General features: G+C 39.4%; 2 protein-coding genes across 4 annotated transcripts in view; one reads left to right on the top strand and one right to left on the bottom strand.

Annotated features, from left to right (window-relative positions):
* phkb (phosphorylase kinase, beta) overlaps window positions 1-11009 on the bottom strand; it is a 63683-nt gene extending 52674 nt beyond the window's left edge. For 2 of the 3 annotated variants that reach the window (XM_077563391.1, XM_077563390.1), the window contains exons 1-3: window positions 10930-10999; window positions 6129-6215; window positions 1149-1287 (exon numbers count right to left, since the gene is read on the bottom strand). In XM_077563391.1, the coding sequence (XP_077419517.1) occupies window positions 1149-1287; window positions 6129-6215; window positions 10930-10993 (290 nt within the window). In that variant the 5' untranslated portion in view covers window positions 10994-10999. Of the gene's footprint in view, window positions 1-1148; window positions 1288-6128; window positions 6216-9591; window positions 9692-10929 lie in introns of all 3 variants that reach the window. The other variant, XM_077563392.1, reaches the window with a different exon arrangement.
* Window positions 11010-11365: 356 nt separating this feature from the next.
* itfg1 (integrin alpha FG-GAP repeat containing 1) overlaps window positions 11366-16886 on the top strand; it is a 93342-nt gene continuing 87821 nt past the window's right edge. Inside the window, exons 1-6 of the mRNA XM_077564296.1 lie at window positions 11366-11718; window positions 11819-11903; window positions 12023-12153; window positions 12244-12301; window positions 12392-12469; window positions 14330-14424. Of these exons, the coding sequence (XP_077420422.1) occupies window positions 11496-11718; window positions 11819-11903; window positions 12023-12153; window positions 12244-12301; window positions 12392-12469; window positions 14330-14424 (670 nt within the window). The 5' untranslated portion in view covers window positions 11366-11495. The remainder of the gene's footprint in view (window positions 11719-11818; window positions 11904-12022; window positions 12154-12243; window positions 12302-12391; window positions 12470-14329; window positions 14425-16886) is intronic.

The raw sequence follows: 16886 nt of genomic DNA, 5'->3' as shown, positions 1-16886 counted from the left end.
ACACAAAAGTGATTGGCTTGAGAAACAAGATCGTTCTACTTCCTGCTTGTCAAGGCAAAAAAAAAAAAAAAGGATCATCAGAATCCCTACTGGATGACGTCAACACAGTACTGCTAAGTATCTCTACCAAGAACATCACGAAGACCAATCAATTTCAATTTCAATTCTGCATGTGTCTAATGTTGTGGTCAGTGAGAATATACAAGCCGGAAACTCATTAATCAGATATTGTTGGCGGTTCTGAGATTTGGATGACAGGAGAACATGGCGTTACGTTCATTATAATGCAATTGAACTGAGTGAACGAAGTTAAGTTATTGTGTGAAACACAAATCACACACAAGCACACACATCGGCATCTAGCAGCAGAGAAAGTAACGCCACTCCGTGAGGCCGTCAGATGAGAATCATCTTAATTAAATCCCAGTGACAGTTCTAATAGGAGGCGGCCGTGACTGATGGCTCTGATCCGCCGCCGGTCACATCGCAACGCAGAGCTCTATTTTTAACGTCCCTCCTCTTCCATCTCCCTTTATTTTTTTCCACTTCCTTTTCTTCATCACGTCTTCACTCACTCCCGTACAGTCCTCTTTTAGTTTGTTTTCCTCCTCATCTGTTCTAACTAAAATAGCCAATCTAAGAGGAGTGCAGGTGAAGAGGGCATGAACGCTTGGTAAAGTGACTTAGTGGGGAGGGGAAAAAAACACAAAGTGTATTGGGTGCAAAGGCGGTGCGATGTGGCCTTCAAAAATAGAATATTCAATCTTTTTTTATATATTTATTTATTCAGCAAAAATCTGAATTCAGATTTAACGAATTCCTTCATGAAATAAATAACAACGACCTGGTTCAAAGTTTTGATCAGAAATAATAGATTTTTTTTTTCCTGAATAGAAAACAAGTGCCTTGAAATTAAAAAAAAATGTCCCTGTTCAAAAGCGTTGGGTCTGCAATACAATTTTATGTTTTCCATGAAGTGTTTTCCAATCGAAGGTTTTTGGGTCCTTTCAAATATCACATTTTTAAATAAATACAATAGGTTCATTTTTACAACATTAACAGTGTCTATGGGGGGAAAAAAAACATCACATGAGCCACATGCTGCTTAACCCAAACATTTTCATCTATCGATATACTGTGATACTGACCGGTATGCTATGGCCAGCGCCCAAGCTCCCGCCGCACAATACAGGGAGTCCCGCACCTTGGCCTCTTTACATGTGGAGCAGGTCTTGACGGGGAAAAGGCCGGTGGTGGGACTCTGGTAGTCCAGTATGGTGGTTTTGACTGGCAAGAGATAGAAAAAAATAAATAAAGGCATGCTAAGAGGCAAATCTTTTGTTGAAACCTGCATGAAGGTGTTTTGCATTTAAAAACACATTTTAACTTGCTTTTTTCATACATGAATGACTCGGTCAATCCATTTTGAAAATGTTGGCCCTTGTGCTCACAAATTTGCCCACCACTCTACTAAAAAGTAGATACTAGATACCAAACACACCTGTAATCTAATAAGGTCCCCAACAAATCCTGATCTGCTGCCTTGTTCTTTTTAGAGCGTCATCCAATATATAAACTGCCACTTGCCACAATATGGTCCAACAAATGCAAATAGAGTGTTTTTTCCCCTTGTATGCAAGCAACTATAAATGAATTTTTGATAAAAGTGATTTATGTAAAATAAATACGAGAAATTTTACTCAACTGTAGGATTTGAATTTGCATCGCAGTGCTTGCATGACAATATGACACCCTCCACCAACAAAATATGCAGAAATGTGTCCCCATCCAAGCTTCTGACATAGCCATTAATATATTTTACGCACACACACGGCTAGCAGTCGTACTGCTGCAGAGGTGACTAATCTAACTGGGGGGATCACGCCATTTTTCATCAGCATAGGCACCACAAATGGCAGGCGACATCCATTCTGCTGGTCGTTTGTTATACAGTCAGCGATAGTGAAGGATTTGGTCCAGCTGAGACACTTGACAGATGAACATATGGTCTCACAAAAGGTATAGAAGGCATTTATATTCACCCCCTACGCATGTATTAACCGTTGGAAATGCATGTGCGCATCCATCATCAAAACGCTTTGTGCTGTGGAGAGCTCGTTGGAGGCAGACGTATTAAAATAATGTCACAGCAATAACAAAAAGGGTCAACGGTAAAATGTACTGTAAATCAAGCCAAAATTCTACAGGTAAAAAAAATAATAATAATTCTCAAAAGCTTCGCAATTCAAAAAAATTTAAAATACTACAAACTTGTCAAAACTTGCACAGTTTAAAACAAATAAAAAATGCAAAATATTGCACAGGTAAATAAATACATGAACCCAAAAGTGATGCAAGTTAAAATAAATTAACCGTAAATCCCCCAAAAGTCGGCAGGTGGGAAATTATTATTTTTTTATCTATCAGAAATCGCTCAAATGTGGTGCAAAATAGGACTATTTACCAAAATTGTACCAAATGTTAAAGAGATATTTGACTCATTGAACCATTTTCAGCAGTATATTTAATTAACTTTAATAATTGTTTGAGAAAAATAATATAGACACGATATTACAGTAATTTCTGGACTATAAAGGCGCACCCGACTATAAGCCGCGCTAGCTAAATTTGGGGAATACTCGGGTTTGTTACACATATAAGCCGCAGGTGTTTTAATGTTACCACACTGGTATATTTCCGCTACTTTCTTTCCCATAATGAGGGGGCGCAAATTGTCTCGCTCTCATTCTTTCTCTCCTACTGTATTTGGGCTCACTTGGTTTGTTTTGCTCTGCCTGACGCTCTTGCGCTTCTTTTATAGTGCGCCCCCTTGTGATCTGTTGGATAAGCCGCACCTTTGTATTAGCCGCAAGGTCGAATGCAAGTGAAAAAAGTAACGGCTTATAGTCCAGAAATGACTGTATCTTCTTACTGTTGAAAATGGCTCAATGAGTCAAGTATCCCTTTAAAATTAGACTACCGTATATCTCCGAAAAGAAAGGATACAGGCGTAGAGAATGGATAAGTAGCCTCACTATCAATCCTTTTATCCATCAAAACAATTTCAATGAAAATGTCATCAACATCAAAGCGCTACATTTTTCTCCCCTCAGTTGTCATCTTTAGTTTGGCTCCCCATCGTCCTCGCACCCATCCCATCGTCTTTCCTCATCAGTCCCCCGTGCAGCCGACTAGTCCGTTCTAAACCAGCCGACAGATGATTTAGTGCAACATTATCTTGATGGATGTCAAAATACCCTCCCAAAAAATCCCCTTAATTAGCATTTGGAAGAAGTCTTCAGAGCAAACTACTGTTGTGTGTGTGTGTTTCCTAACACTGCTCATTTACATGCCAAGATGACTTGGTTGACGCGTGCTTTTCGGATCATTCTCAAGATCAAGTCGACATTATCGCGTTTTGGTTCTCAGGGGACACGCTGAGCTGGACTCAATTCCGTGCTTACACATCTTAAAGCGGACATATTATGGAGAATTAACTTTTAAATGTTTGTACACAAGGGCGGCCCGGTGGCTGACTGGTTAGCACGTCCGCCTCCCAGTGCAGAGGACGTGAGATCGAGTCCGGGCTTCGGCCTTCCTGGGTGGAGTTTGCATGTTTTTCCCGTGCTTGCGTGGGTTTTCTCCAGGTACTCCGGGTTTCCTCCAACATTCCAAAGACATGCATGGCAGGTTAATTGAACACTCCAAATTGTCCATAGGTGTGATTGTGAGTGTGCATGGTTGTCTCTGTGAGCCCTGCGATTGGCTGGCAACCAGTTCATGGTGTACCCCGCCTACTGCCAGAAGCCAGCTGGGATAGGCTCCAGCACCCGCCGCGACCCTTGTGAGGACAAGCGGTTAAGAAAATGGATGGATGGATGTTTGTACACAAACAGCAGAGGTTGCTGGAATGCTCAACTTCCCATCAAGCAGCAATGTACCAACCAAATTCATCTTGAGTTTACTGCCTATTTCTGAAAATGTGCATTGTTGTGACATCACAATGTGGCTAATTTATATAATACAACAATCATGCCGAGAACAAAAAAACACTCAAAAAAGGTAACTTTTTTGCAAGTCATGTTAGAATATCTACTGCATGTCCCCCTAAATCCACAATTACTCCAATTTTTAATTACGCATGACGAGTCAATCACAGTGGTGGCATTGTGGACAATTTTGCCGCAAAGCATCAAAGGCACGCACACACAAAAAAGGGGAAAATACAACAGGTTTGATTTGTCACTGTCTTCCTGCCTTGCCGCCGACACAGTGAGCAAGAGCAGGTAGCATATATTGGCAGAAGGGCCTGGCTGCTGGCGATAACAACGTTGGCTTTGTTCCCCCGCTGGAATTGGACAGGCACTTCCTATAACAGCCACCCCACACAACAATTAAATAAGCCTGACGCCGAGACTTATTTCCGTACATCGCATCACCTGTTGGACTCCACGTTACGATAATTGCCACCCGTTGTTTCACCAAGTGTGCGCAATGCGGCAGCTATCAGGCAAAACGCAGAAAGCGCACACACGCAAACCCACAATGAAATCCTTTGTTTCTTACTTCCAAAGTCTGAAATAAAGTTCACCTCGATTTCCACACTTTTCCTTTCCATTTGTATAGCAGCCCGTCGAGGCAGGATAATCAGTCTGGCCAAATTGCACTAACAACATAATCAGCCTAATGACAAATCCCATATTGCTACCTTCGTAATATCAACATCCGACCAATCACATTTAACATGATCTAAGAAATTCTTATATTATTTTATTCATACTTGGCCCTACCTCTGTTGGAATACATACTGTGTATCTTGCAGTCAATAAACAACATATAACCTTAAAGATATCAAGATTTTGACCAAGCAAATTCCACACAAAGATAGTCTTAGGAAATTTAAATTGAAAACTATTTTAGATACAGACGCTCCCCTACTTACGAACATTCGAGTTGCGAACAACGGTACATACGAACATTTCTGCGCGTACAGTATGTCGAAAAATGTTCGGAAAGAAATGCTGTAAATTAGATTTTGTATTGCGCGTAGTGCTTCTTTCCGCCGCTAATACCGACGATTGGCGCTGTGAGAGCTCATTGGAGGCTGAGCAACGTGGCGAGGAGGAGGAGGAGGAAGAAACGCCGGTCCCCATGAAGCAGGAAATAACTTTTGAAGCTGATTCCAGCGACGACGAAGAATCTCTCATGATATAAAATCCTCCTCTTCCTCCTCCTCCATCATCTCCTTAAGCATCGAGTACATCTTCCAAAAGTAAGTTAAACTTCATTTTATTTATCTTATTACGTACATGTACATACTGTGTGTGTGTCTCTCGCTCTCTCTCTCTAACATACGTAGTACAGTACAGTACTGTACGTATTCTCTCCATTTTATTAAGTTTTTTTCAGTACAAACCAATGCAGGTTACTTGTACAAGCCTTAAACATACTTATATAAACCTTCAATATACTTATATAGGCTTTAAACATAAGTTATAATACAAAATATAGCACTGAAGCAACTTACGAACAAATTCACCTTACGAACGATCGTCCGGAACGTAACTCGTTCGTAAAGTGGGGAGCGTCTGTAATGTATGTACAGTCCACCCTCAAATAAGTGACTTGCACAATTGTTGTGAACACCAGACCAAACAAGATTCCACATCATCAAAGACATTTCGACATTCATATGAGGTTCAATCATACCCCGTCTCGACCAATGACTAAGCTAGGTACGGTACTATCCATCAAATAATTTACTTGCACAGTCACCATGTAACACCCCCGCCATCCCCGGGGCACATAAAACCAATGCTGTGTTTCATGGAACACCAGGACAGGAAAAAGCACTTTGGCCGGGAAATTGCCTTTAATCGATGCTGTTCCTGCTGAGGACGTGTTTTCTCTGCTGTAGCAAATACGAACACACTTACCTGAAACACTCCCAAACACACACACGTAGCTCTTAACAATAGGAAGGTGTCAGATGGAATCATAAACTCAATAGTTGGGCTGTATTTTGTAGGGCTATTGTGTGCTTTGTGGAGGGAGCCCCCACTTGGCCATCGTTGTACACCACTTAGGTGGCGTCGCTTCGCATGCTGATAGAAGATAAGAGTACTTACCAGCATTGTAGTAGCGGTCCAGCTTCTCCCACAGGGGCTCATCCTCGCGGTGGAGGATGGACAGCTTGAGAGGCTCATAGATGGATCCTTAGAGAGGACACAGGTGTTACTCTTTAAATAGTGACGGACACATTTTTTGTCCAGATGATACATAAGGCTGGTTGACCTTGGTTAAAATTTAGATTACATTTTCCCCATAGGATTTACAGTGGAACTTAAAAGGGTGTCCAATTTTGGAATTTCACCAAAGATTTTGCCTTTTCATGAATCACGTTACACAAGAGTCAAACCAAAACAAAAATGCTACATGAGATGTTAGCATAACTAGCGTATGTATTAAAGTAGCTCGGTACAAAACAACCCCCCGCAAAAAAGCCATTAAAAAAAAAAAAAAAGCACAAAGCAACCCCCAAAAAAAGTTTAGAGTTGTATGTGAAAGTCCCTCTGATCCACTGGGGTAAACCTCAACGTACAAGCACCAAGTTGGGAGGCAATAAGTACGCTGACACCAGCTTGGCACCTTTCAATGTGTTCAATGTGGGCAAACCCAGATTGTAAGAGAGTCCAACCTCTCTGAAAATGAGTGGAACCAGAGCCCAAGCTGTGTGCCAAGCAGAGTCTGACTACGTGACAGTTAAGAATGAGTGCTATACTGCTCTGATTTTCACACTTGTGTGACACGTAAGAGAATATTACTTTTGCTATTGCCAGCACAGCCTCAGACAACGTAATTTGCTTTCTCTTTCCATTATTTCCTATGGGAAAATTGAATTCTCTCTTCGGAAGTACATGATTTGTTTTTTCCTAATTATAATTTTTCACTTCCATTGACCACAAAAGGAAAAAAAGTAAGGTAAGACATTGGTTAGTACCGTATGTGGCCCGCCAGCAGAAGAAATTTTTGAGGGAATCCCCTCAAGTCTCAGACTTTTTTTTTCTCCCCATCTTCAGACTCGTCTCGCTGTCCCGGTGATTTGCATTTTAATAGACCTGACCTCAGGTCAACACCACAAGGTAGTGAACATTTCACATTCCCACTGAAATTAGCATAATTTACATCATATTAAAAGTTTCAGGGGATGGGGACAAAGGGGAAAGATAAAGCTCTTTTGAAGAGTGTAGATGTGAAGTTCAACATTCAAATTTTACTTTCTAACATGGAATCATTCTGGTGTACGAGTGTGACTATAATCCCATGACTAAATTCACTATATTGCCTCTTTATGCATTTTAAAGACATTTGAGTCCAATATTACAGTGATTTACTGACTGTTCGGTAAATATGTTTTTTATTAGTGGTAAAACATTACGTGTAATAGAATTCTGATTTTTTTTTTTTTTCGGTATGGGGCTTATTGGGTAAGGGCAGGAACTGTAACAAAACATTAACAGAGTAGGTGTGCTTCTATCATAATTTGTTTTTATATGTACACAAAAAAGGCATACACAAACTACTGTTTTATTTTCCTATAATAAAAAAAACATTCAGTCATATGTCGTGTTTATTTATGAGATTTTATACTTAACACTAAAAATATGCTGCTTTGCTTCAATGTTAAATGACAAAAAACGGCTGCTGTTGCACTTGCATTAAAAGACAAGTTTTAGGCTATTACATTTAATTACATGTATATATATTTTTTATTTTTGATGAATGTTGACGATCCAAAATCTCTCAGGATAACCATCATAAAGCAGCTTTGAAATATGCTGCTTTGCTTTTACGTTAAATGAGGGGAAACTATTGATGTTTCACTATCCAAAAATATGTAATCTGATAGATATTAAAAAATAGGTCATTATAAATTTGAATTGTGTAAATTAGTTGGTTTTCTTTTCATTTAAAAAGTCATTAAACATATACATGTTCACATTAAAAACTGTATTTGTTCTCATACTGTACCCAATGTGAACATAATAGTCATCTTAAAACCAAGTCATTGGTAAGCATGCTGCTTGTTACACATGCAGCATTTTCACAAATGCAGGCCAAGGGCAATTAATTATTCAATTGCAGATCGTGACAAGTATTTGTATACATTTTTAAACCATTTTTCTCTCATCATTTCCCCACAAATAAATGACAAAAATAATTTAATAAAATAGTAATAATCACAACTAGTGGAATATATTTCATTCTATATTGCCACCAGACATGTGGCTATTATCCAATTTCATTTCATTCCGTATGCTTAATTATTTCTGATCAATGTTGAAATGGAATCAGATTTTTTTAAATTTAAATATCAGCTTTACAGATGGCGCATCTGCTCTGCAGGGAATCTGTGTTGTAGTAGTAAGGACAACAACTCTAAAGGCCTTTTCACCGCGCTTGATTTTCTTAGTGTTGACTGTGGGGCAGGGCGCAAGGACGACGGCGGTACGATGCAAACTTACCCATATTTAAAACTGGTTGCTTTGTGGCCTACCAGGAACTAGCAGGGATTGTTTTCCCACTAGGTGATCTATAGCTTTTAGCACTCTGAAATCACTCTGCCAACCATTCACCTACTGGATTCGCCAACACCGCTCCCGAGTTGACTTTTTTTTTTTAACTTGAGGCACGGCGCCACGATGACAAACGTCCACCCTGTGCCCTGTGAAGTGCCAAGTGTTAAAAGGCCTGAACACATGCTATTTGTGCTATCATAGTTCACCTATTGGTAGCACACATGTATTTTTTCCTGAGGGATAATTTATTTGAAGTCAGGTGTTTATGTGTTCAATCGAGGCACAGCCTTTACACAATTCTACCACATCACCACTTCAAAAGTATAGTGTAATTAGCTATTGCACCAACACTGTATGGACAAGAGTATTAGGACACACCTCCTGGTCAATTCATTTCAATCAGTCAATAAAAGAGAATTTGTATGTTGTTTTCATTATAAAGACAACAAAATAATTTTCAGTCGTGGAGGAAACACTTCATTCACGACACTGAATACTCAGTGCAGCTCTGCTTACCTTTTGGCTTTAACACGATAGTCAGAGAGTGTATGTTCAGCTGCCCCTTGAAAATGACAAATGGTTGCTCAGCCACGCTGGCAAATCACGGGTTAAATTTAATGTGGGGGCAGCCTTATGCAAATTAGCTATACTGTTACATTACAAACCAGCAGAATTCAAGACTGCTCCCTTTTGAGAAATACTGCAGTCAAATAACAAACGCTTTAGTGTACTTGGTTGTTGATTTTGACACTTTCATTTTCACGCATAAGCACTCCAGGGACCCAACTATTTCTACACAAGCTACTCAAAGTCCATTTATCGTAATATTTCTTCTTTAATAATAGACCAATAGGGTAACAATTGCACTTTTTCCTTCACGTTTCATTTCGGAGGTGGAATGTGTCCCAATACTTTTGTCAACATGACATATTTGCTGTTCCCCCATTGAACCATGCCATATTTTCCTGAATTATTAAATTTTATTCACTCCTTTTCACCTGCTGCTACTTACCCAGTCTCTGGACTTTCTGATGAGGCCGCTTAATCCCAGCCATTTTCAAAAGGTGAAATTAAGGCCAATCGTCTCTCTCTCTCTCAGCTAAATCACAAATCTACAGCAAGAGGCAGTTAGTAGCACACGTTAGGATTTGAACACGTGCACGAATTAACATTGAATTACATGATTATGATGTTATCAAACAGAAGGCATGCAACAAATTAGAGTTATGGAGTGATAATGGGGGGAAAAACATGTTACATTACTACCACATTGCAATTTTAGAAGAATGTGTGTTAAAAAGTTGTTTTAATTCAAAAGTTACAATACAACAGCACTGCAATATGTCATCACATTTATGACTAATTTGATGTGCTAATTCCAATAAATAAAACATATTTACTTCTTGAAGAGCTGTTGGATTGACTTGTTGTGTTTTTTAATATTCTGTCAACCCCAATTTGAGCCCAGCAGATGGAATATGCACAGATTTAGGGGAAACGGAGTAAAAAATGAAGATGCCTTGGATGGACTGCAGGGTGTTGTACATTGAATCAATGATGTATGTTTTTTGTTTAGTTTTTTTTTTCTTGTAAGGTAAACAGGTGAGGCACTGGCATGAAACAGATTCTGCAGCTTTCTACTTTCTGATGAGTTGTATTGCAAAATCTTCCTGTTCCTCAAGATGCACAACATGCAATACATCACTAGTACAACCGCCACCATATTTCATTTATAGAGGAAATGGTGTTAAAAGTGTTATAATCTGCTTCTTATAAACTGTATCGTCTGGGGTGCTGATTTATTGAGATTTATTTTCTTCTTCTTATAAAAAGAACATCCAAGACTGTCTTGGATGTTTTTAATTTTCTGTCAACCAGGAGCAATAAATGCACTACTATTTGCAAATATAGGCAAAAGTTACAAAAATGTGAGCATGTTTTGGGTGGTCTGCAAGGTGTTTATCCTACATTTCATTTGGGACACATTTTTCCTCCTATGTTGTTGTTCTGTCTGAAAAGTCCAGCAAACAGGTGGGACAGTAACCTGATATGTGTCTGCTTGCTGGTGGTTTTGTTGCGAAATCTTCCTGTTCTTCAAGATGCATCAACATGCACCACACACGAATTTGAAGCCAGGCTTTTATAACTACTGCATAAGTGAGAGGGTCTCAAAATAGCCCTCCCCCAAATGCTGCACATTAAAACCTCTGACCTTTCACGCTTGGACCAGTCAGCGTATCCACTGCAAATGCAACCACCCCGCGTTAAAAAACATGTCACAGGCACGCACACAAAGACAAGAAAGTGGAAAATCGTAATACGAGGATGAGGTGAAAAGGGTAAATCTGACCTGATCTTTTTGATCGGGCTTTAAATTCCAGCAGTTTCCAACCGACATCAGCCAAACTCGCCATGGTTGCTAAAATACTCAATTAAAACAAATCAATGTGTGTACAAGAAGCTTCTGGTATATACTTTCAAAATAAATTACACAGTCCCGTTTTCTCTGTAAAAATAGACATTTTTAATTGATGCAACATGTTCTTTTAATTAAAATTATTTAATTGTTGTATTTAATTAGGACGTTACCCGTGGTTTGTAATATAATTGAATTATGACAAAGGCTCTAAAACTTTATTTTGAAACAAAACAAACTACATCCGGATAGGCTGACATTAATACCGTTGTTTGCTGCTGCTGTCAACTGTCAAACTAGCCGAGCACGACACTGTCGAAAACCCGAAAGTGAATATACAGCACAGTTTTACCTAATTACAGGCATTTAATGTATATATTTTGAATCCTTACTAAAATAAAACAAATTAAAAAAGTAATATATCCCACTATTCTCTATTTAATTGCTCGTTCAACGTAAAAACGCTGTTATTTCCTGCTTGCCGTAAAGCCTCGCATCGGATGACGACCGGTGTTGTTGTCAAACGGCAAACTGCTCGCTGCGAGATGTTCCCATTAAATTGGACTGTTTTGGGTTTTTTGTTCCAATTTATCGCTAGGCATCACACGCTTGCCCTTCAGGATGTCACGACCGACCTGTTCGGCGCCGAAAACAATGGCACGGTGGCGGCATTCGGTGACTTTAACGCCGACAAGCAGACAGACATCTTCATCATCAGGGAGCGTATGTTCACTACCTGTCATAATGACATACAGTGGCGCAGTATGATGCTTAATGTTTTTGCTTATTCACCTACTTATCATTTATTATTGTTTTGTTTTAGAGTCCGAGCTAGTAATCTTCTTGGCTGACTCCAAGGCACCTTACTTCAAGCCCAAGGTGCACATCTCAAAAGGCATCTTGCCAAGGTAACTTAGTTTTCATTGAGTTACATTTTAAACACTCCATTGATATCACAGTGAAGCATTGGCTGGTCCTGGTCAAATCAATTTACCGTAATATTTCCCTGTTAATGTGTTTTGTACAGTGACACAGTCCTTACCAGTGTGGTCCCCGGCGACTATGATGGAGATTCCCAGATGGATGTTCTTCTCACGGCTCAGATGAACCCAATGTTGTCTTCGGTTTTCATCTTTTGGGGGGACAACCAGACGCTAGGTACGTTGTGTATGCAAAAGTCTTGGGCCAAGGAAGAGTGCCTTGCATGTGAATGAGGGAGAAGATAAAAGTGTGTTTGGCTCTCTGCAGATATGACTGGTTGGCTTAGGCTGAATAAGACCTTCAGGGATCAACCTTTGGTGATGGAGTAAGAATGACTTTTATTAAGGCATATTTCCATTTGCATTATTCTCATTCATGCTGTTTTTAATACTGTCAATTTGATATTTTCTTGCAGTTTCAACGGTGACATGATACCGGATATATTTGGAGTCACGAGTCAGTCGACCACGGAATTTTGCTCTCTGACTAATAGGTGATTTACATTTACATCAACTTAATAGGCTATTCCATTTAATAATGATTGGGAATTTTGTAATATTTTATAGAAAGTAATATTTTGAACATTTTAAATAAGTGTGTTAAAGAAGAAGGAATTTCCTATTTTAATGGCGACTCCTCGAAAATATCCATCTAACTTTGACATCATGCTCCACCCACAAAAAATGGTGTCAGCAGTAAAGCTGTAAAGCAATTTGGCATTGCCAATCTGTCTAGTACAGTGACTCCCCACCAGGGCGTGAAAGATCATCAGGGGTGCTGTGGGAAATTTTCCAGTCTGACTGAATTTGTCAGAAATTAATTTGAAGTTTGTACAAACATCTGAGATAAGATCATAATCATTTCAGTCTTTCATCTTTTTGTGCCTTTTTTTGGTGATATGCAATATTTTTCTAACATACAATGGGTGCCTTGGAAAACACTGTTAAGACTCTTTGGCACTTTTCCACCGGACCGGTTCCACATCGAAGCGGCATTTTTTGTCCCTGGATGTCCGCATCTCCATCGGACTTTTTCGGGGCCGAGCAGTTCCAACTGAACCGCTTTTTAGAACCATCTCGGAGGTGGTTCTGCAGCGCCGGTCGTCTGCGACCGAGCAGGGCCATGTCGTCACTGTCATCTGATTGGCCAACAGCAACGCAGCAAGCAACGCAGTGGAGCACCCCCGTTTCCTTATTTTATGCAAGTGAGGCAAGATGCGCCCCCCTGGTCTTTGCCAAAGTCATAAAAATACAGTTGATACAATAAATATAATAATGTTTTGCAACAACGCTGAACTATATTTACAATTTAAAAGGTACTTGTGGATGGATTTGGAATGATTGTGGTTTAAAAAAAAATCGCGAGTGCACTTGAATGAGAACTCCAGCGGCAGTTAAATGAATGAGCCTCCATTTAGAAATAGCTTCGCAAGCCGGTCGTGAAATCAAGATCGCAAAATTTCATCCATGGTGGTCCAGATGAAATTGTAAATATGGTTCAATGTTGGCGCGACTTGCCACTCATGAAATGTTATGGCGAGCCGCACGCACTGCGGGAGTGCAAGCTTGGCTTGGATGATCCCGCCCCCTTCCTGCCGCATGCCTGCTGTAATGGAAAAGCAATGGAGGCCGTGTAGTGTCATTCCATACAGTGTGGTGTGGTAGCGTGTTGTGCGGGGCTAATGGAAAAGCGGCATAAGATACCCTCCTCCGATTGGGTCTTATTTGGGCAAATTCCCTTGTAGAAGTTCATCAAAGTACAAGCCTTGGAATTAATCCAAAATGGCTGCTTCAAACCAAAATGACAAACTTCCTTTTCAGTTTTCAGTTCAGGTCCTTGAAACTTTTTTTTGTAGGTCCTGTTATGACAGATATATCACACGCACACAAATAGCAGAATTTTCGGGTATGCTGGAGAGACTATTGCTTTGTTTGAAATAAAAGTAAATACTGCAATTTACGATCCTATTAATATTTTTGTATTTTGGAATTTGGAGACACCAACAAAAAACAACAACTCGGTAGCACGCCCTGGAAAGTCGACCCAAAATTGAGTGGACATTTCTATCAATAACAAGATTTGAAATATTTTTTAAACTACATAATACTTCTTTGGCTTTTTGCCTTTAATTGATAAGACAGTTTGATGAACACCTGCTCAAGATTTTGCCCAACTGAGCCCTGATCTTCAAAATATATCCTAGTAGACTGATGACTGAGGCTAATTGGTGAAGCTTTTTTTGCCTACGCCACCTAAGTGATTTTGAGGATTTGTCATGAAAAAGAGACACGTTTTCTTCCAGAAAATGTTGGTGAGCATCCAAAATTTTAAGCTTTCCTTTCCTTATTTTTAGGGATCCTGTGTGTCAGAGCGCTCTGAGTTCACCCGTCAACATGCGCATGCCTCATTCTAACGCCTTCATCGACCTCAACAAGGACTTAACCGCCGGTAAGTTTCAGACAAGATGTGATTGGCTGACAAGAATGATTACTGAGCTGGTTAAATTCAGATTCCTTTGGTGCTTGTGTAAAGTGATATTCAATCGCCAGGATTACGTTGTACCCTTGTTGGAAAGAGCAGGTTTTGCTACTTAATCCGCATCACTGCCGGATTTACTGCATGTGCGTATTTGTATTTGTGTCGGGCTGAACATTCGATGAACTACGTGAGTCTGTTGATAAGTTGTCAGTCTGCAGTACACTATTTAAATAAAATAAAATAAATGGAATCTACCCAATAAATGCTGGGTTACAATTTTCAGCCACCTTAATCGGGTAAATTTTTGGAGTAAAGAGTACCTTAAACATGCATTGAGTAAAGTTTACCTTACATTTTGCTATTTCATTCCACAATTCAGTTACTCATTACATACACAGAATTATTATACTATAAAAACAACAATGGTCTAAACAAATCAATATAACATTGTGTTTTGTTTTTAGGAAAATGTAACATCAATAGCTTGTTTTCTTTTTTGGAAACAGTAATGACTTTTTATCAGTCTGATTTATTCATGTTTCTTTTTTACCGGCTTAACATATCCCTTAACTGGAAGCTGAGTTCTACAGTTTTTTGTTGTTGTTTTTTTCACGTGGCTAGAACTGCATTTCTTGTCCCTTACCCAATATGTTCCATGTGGCAACTAATAAACCTGGCTGACTAAATAGAATATTAAACTCATAATATTTAGTTTAACTTATTTAGCTCCATGCTGCTTGAAGAATTATTTGTGGAGGCAGAAGAATACAGCAAAATGAGTAAAGTATTTATTTTGTTGCATATCGCAGCATGAAAATGGGATCTGACACAAGCGCTGACTCACTGCAATCGTACTACAGAACCATGAATCAGCATCCCGGTTCTTGTGTTCGAGGAGGGAAAAAAAAAAAAACAATAGCCTTGGGCTAATTGCTATGGTGCGGTCTCATTTGAATGAGCTTATTTAGATGATTGCGTCCGAGGGAAAATATTCTACATGCGGCAAAAAAAGTGTGCTTATTTGACTCATTCATCATAAAATGACAATATGACTGTCAGAAGACATTATTTAAAACATTTTCAACAGAATGAACAAAACATTCACATATGAAATGATGGAAGACATTTGTCCTCGAGGTTCATCTTAAAACATTTTAAATTCTGTACATGTGCACAGGAACGTTTTTTAAGTTAACACTTCATTTAAAACAAAATGCATCAATATATATACATCAATAATCACTATTAGTGTCTTGAATTGGTGCTTTATTCTTTCTCCCTCATACAATTACACAATAAATGTGTGTGCATATAAAAACATATGCATTCACAGTGCTTATTTGTATTGGTCTAAGAAGTGGCACTGTCCGTCTTTACTATCAGAACGATACCAAAACAGTATTGCATGCTAAAAAGCTTCAGTCTAGCCTCTGTCCTGACTGGCCTGTATCAACACATCCTCATCATTCACAATGTGACTATCTTGAACTAAAAACAAGTCCTCTTTAAAGTGCCAGCTATTCAGACAGGATGCCATCGTAGCAGTGGCATTCAGTAGACATACACATACAGGACTCCAGACTCACAGTAGGAATCAATGAGGAGGCCCAAAAACTAATGTTATGTTCTTGTTTAGAGAGAACGAAATTTGCCATTTTCTCCACCATTGAATGGAGAAATCACTTTGCTTTCGTTCTGCTCTCCCGTCTCTCGGCCAGCTAAGTGCGACGCTGTCACTCATGCTTAGTGGGGTTTTTTAAACACTCTGGAAACTAATCCCCATGTTTTAGGTAATCACGGAGGATTTAGCAGTGTCATATGCACCGCGGGTATCGTTTTGAGGCGCATGGTTTTTAGTCCCAGGGCAGTCGTAGTTTAGCCTGCGCACGTTTTAATTCATTTCTTATCTGTTTTAGGAATTAATGGAAAGTCGATAAAGGTCTTTTTCGTTTTTTTTCTTTTTTGCTGGCTTCGAACCTTCCAGCGAAGGTTTGTGGTTAATATTTAATGCTCTTCCGCAAAGATTGTGTTTTTGCATCAATTAGTTTGTTTTATTAAGTGCCACAGCCCAGAAGAAGTAGTTTGTGAATAAGTAAAACTTGCATGCTGCTTTTGGAGATGAGTCAAAACATAATCTAGGTGAACCTGTGTGTCAAGTCTAGATGGTCGCAGATACAAAAAATTATGATGAGGAAAGATTAAAAAAAAACATTGTTGTAAGAACGGTAATTTACACCAACAATTGGATATCTCAAAGTGCCGTTACCAGGCTGACAGATGAAAACAAATGAAGGCAGGCTTGGCACTTAGCCATGAAACAACATTGAAGTCCTTGTGACTGTTCAGACTTGCAAAAGAGCCATCAACATTTAATCTGGATGGGCTAAAAATCGGATTTGGGCTGCCAGTCTGAACAAGGCTTTAGCCACACT

Source organism: Vanacampus margaritifer, chromosome 4 (assembly GCF_051991255.1).
Source record: "Vanacampus margaritifer isolate UIUO_Vmar chromosome 4, RoL_Vmar_1.0, whole genome shotgun sequence".
In the NCBI taxonomy this organism is placed as follows: domain Eukaryota; kingdom Metazoa; phylum Chordata; class Actinopteri; order Syngnathiformes; family Syngnathidae; genus Vanacampus; species Vanacampus margaritifer.
This window is presented reverse-complemented; position numbering and strand designations above follow the sequence as displayed.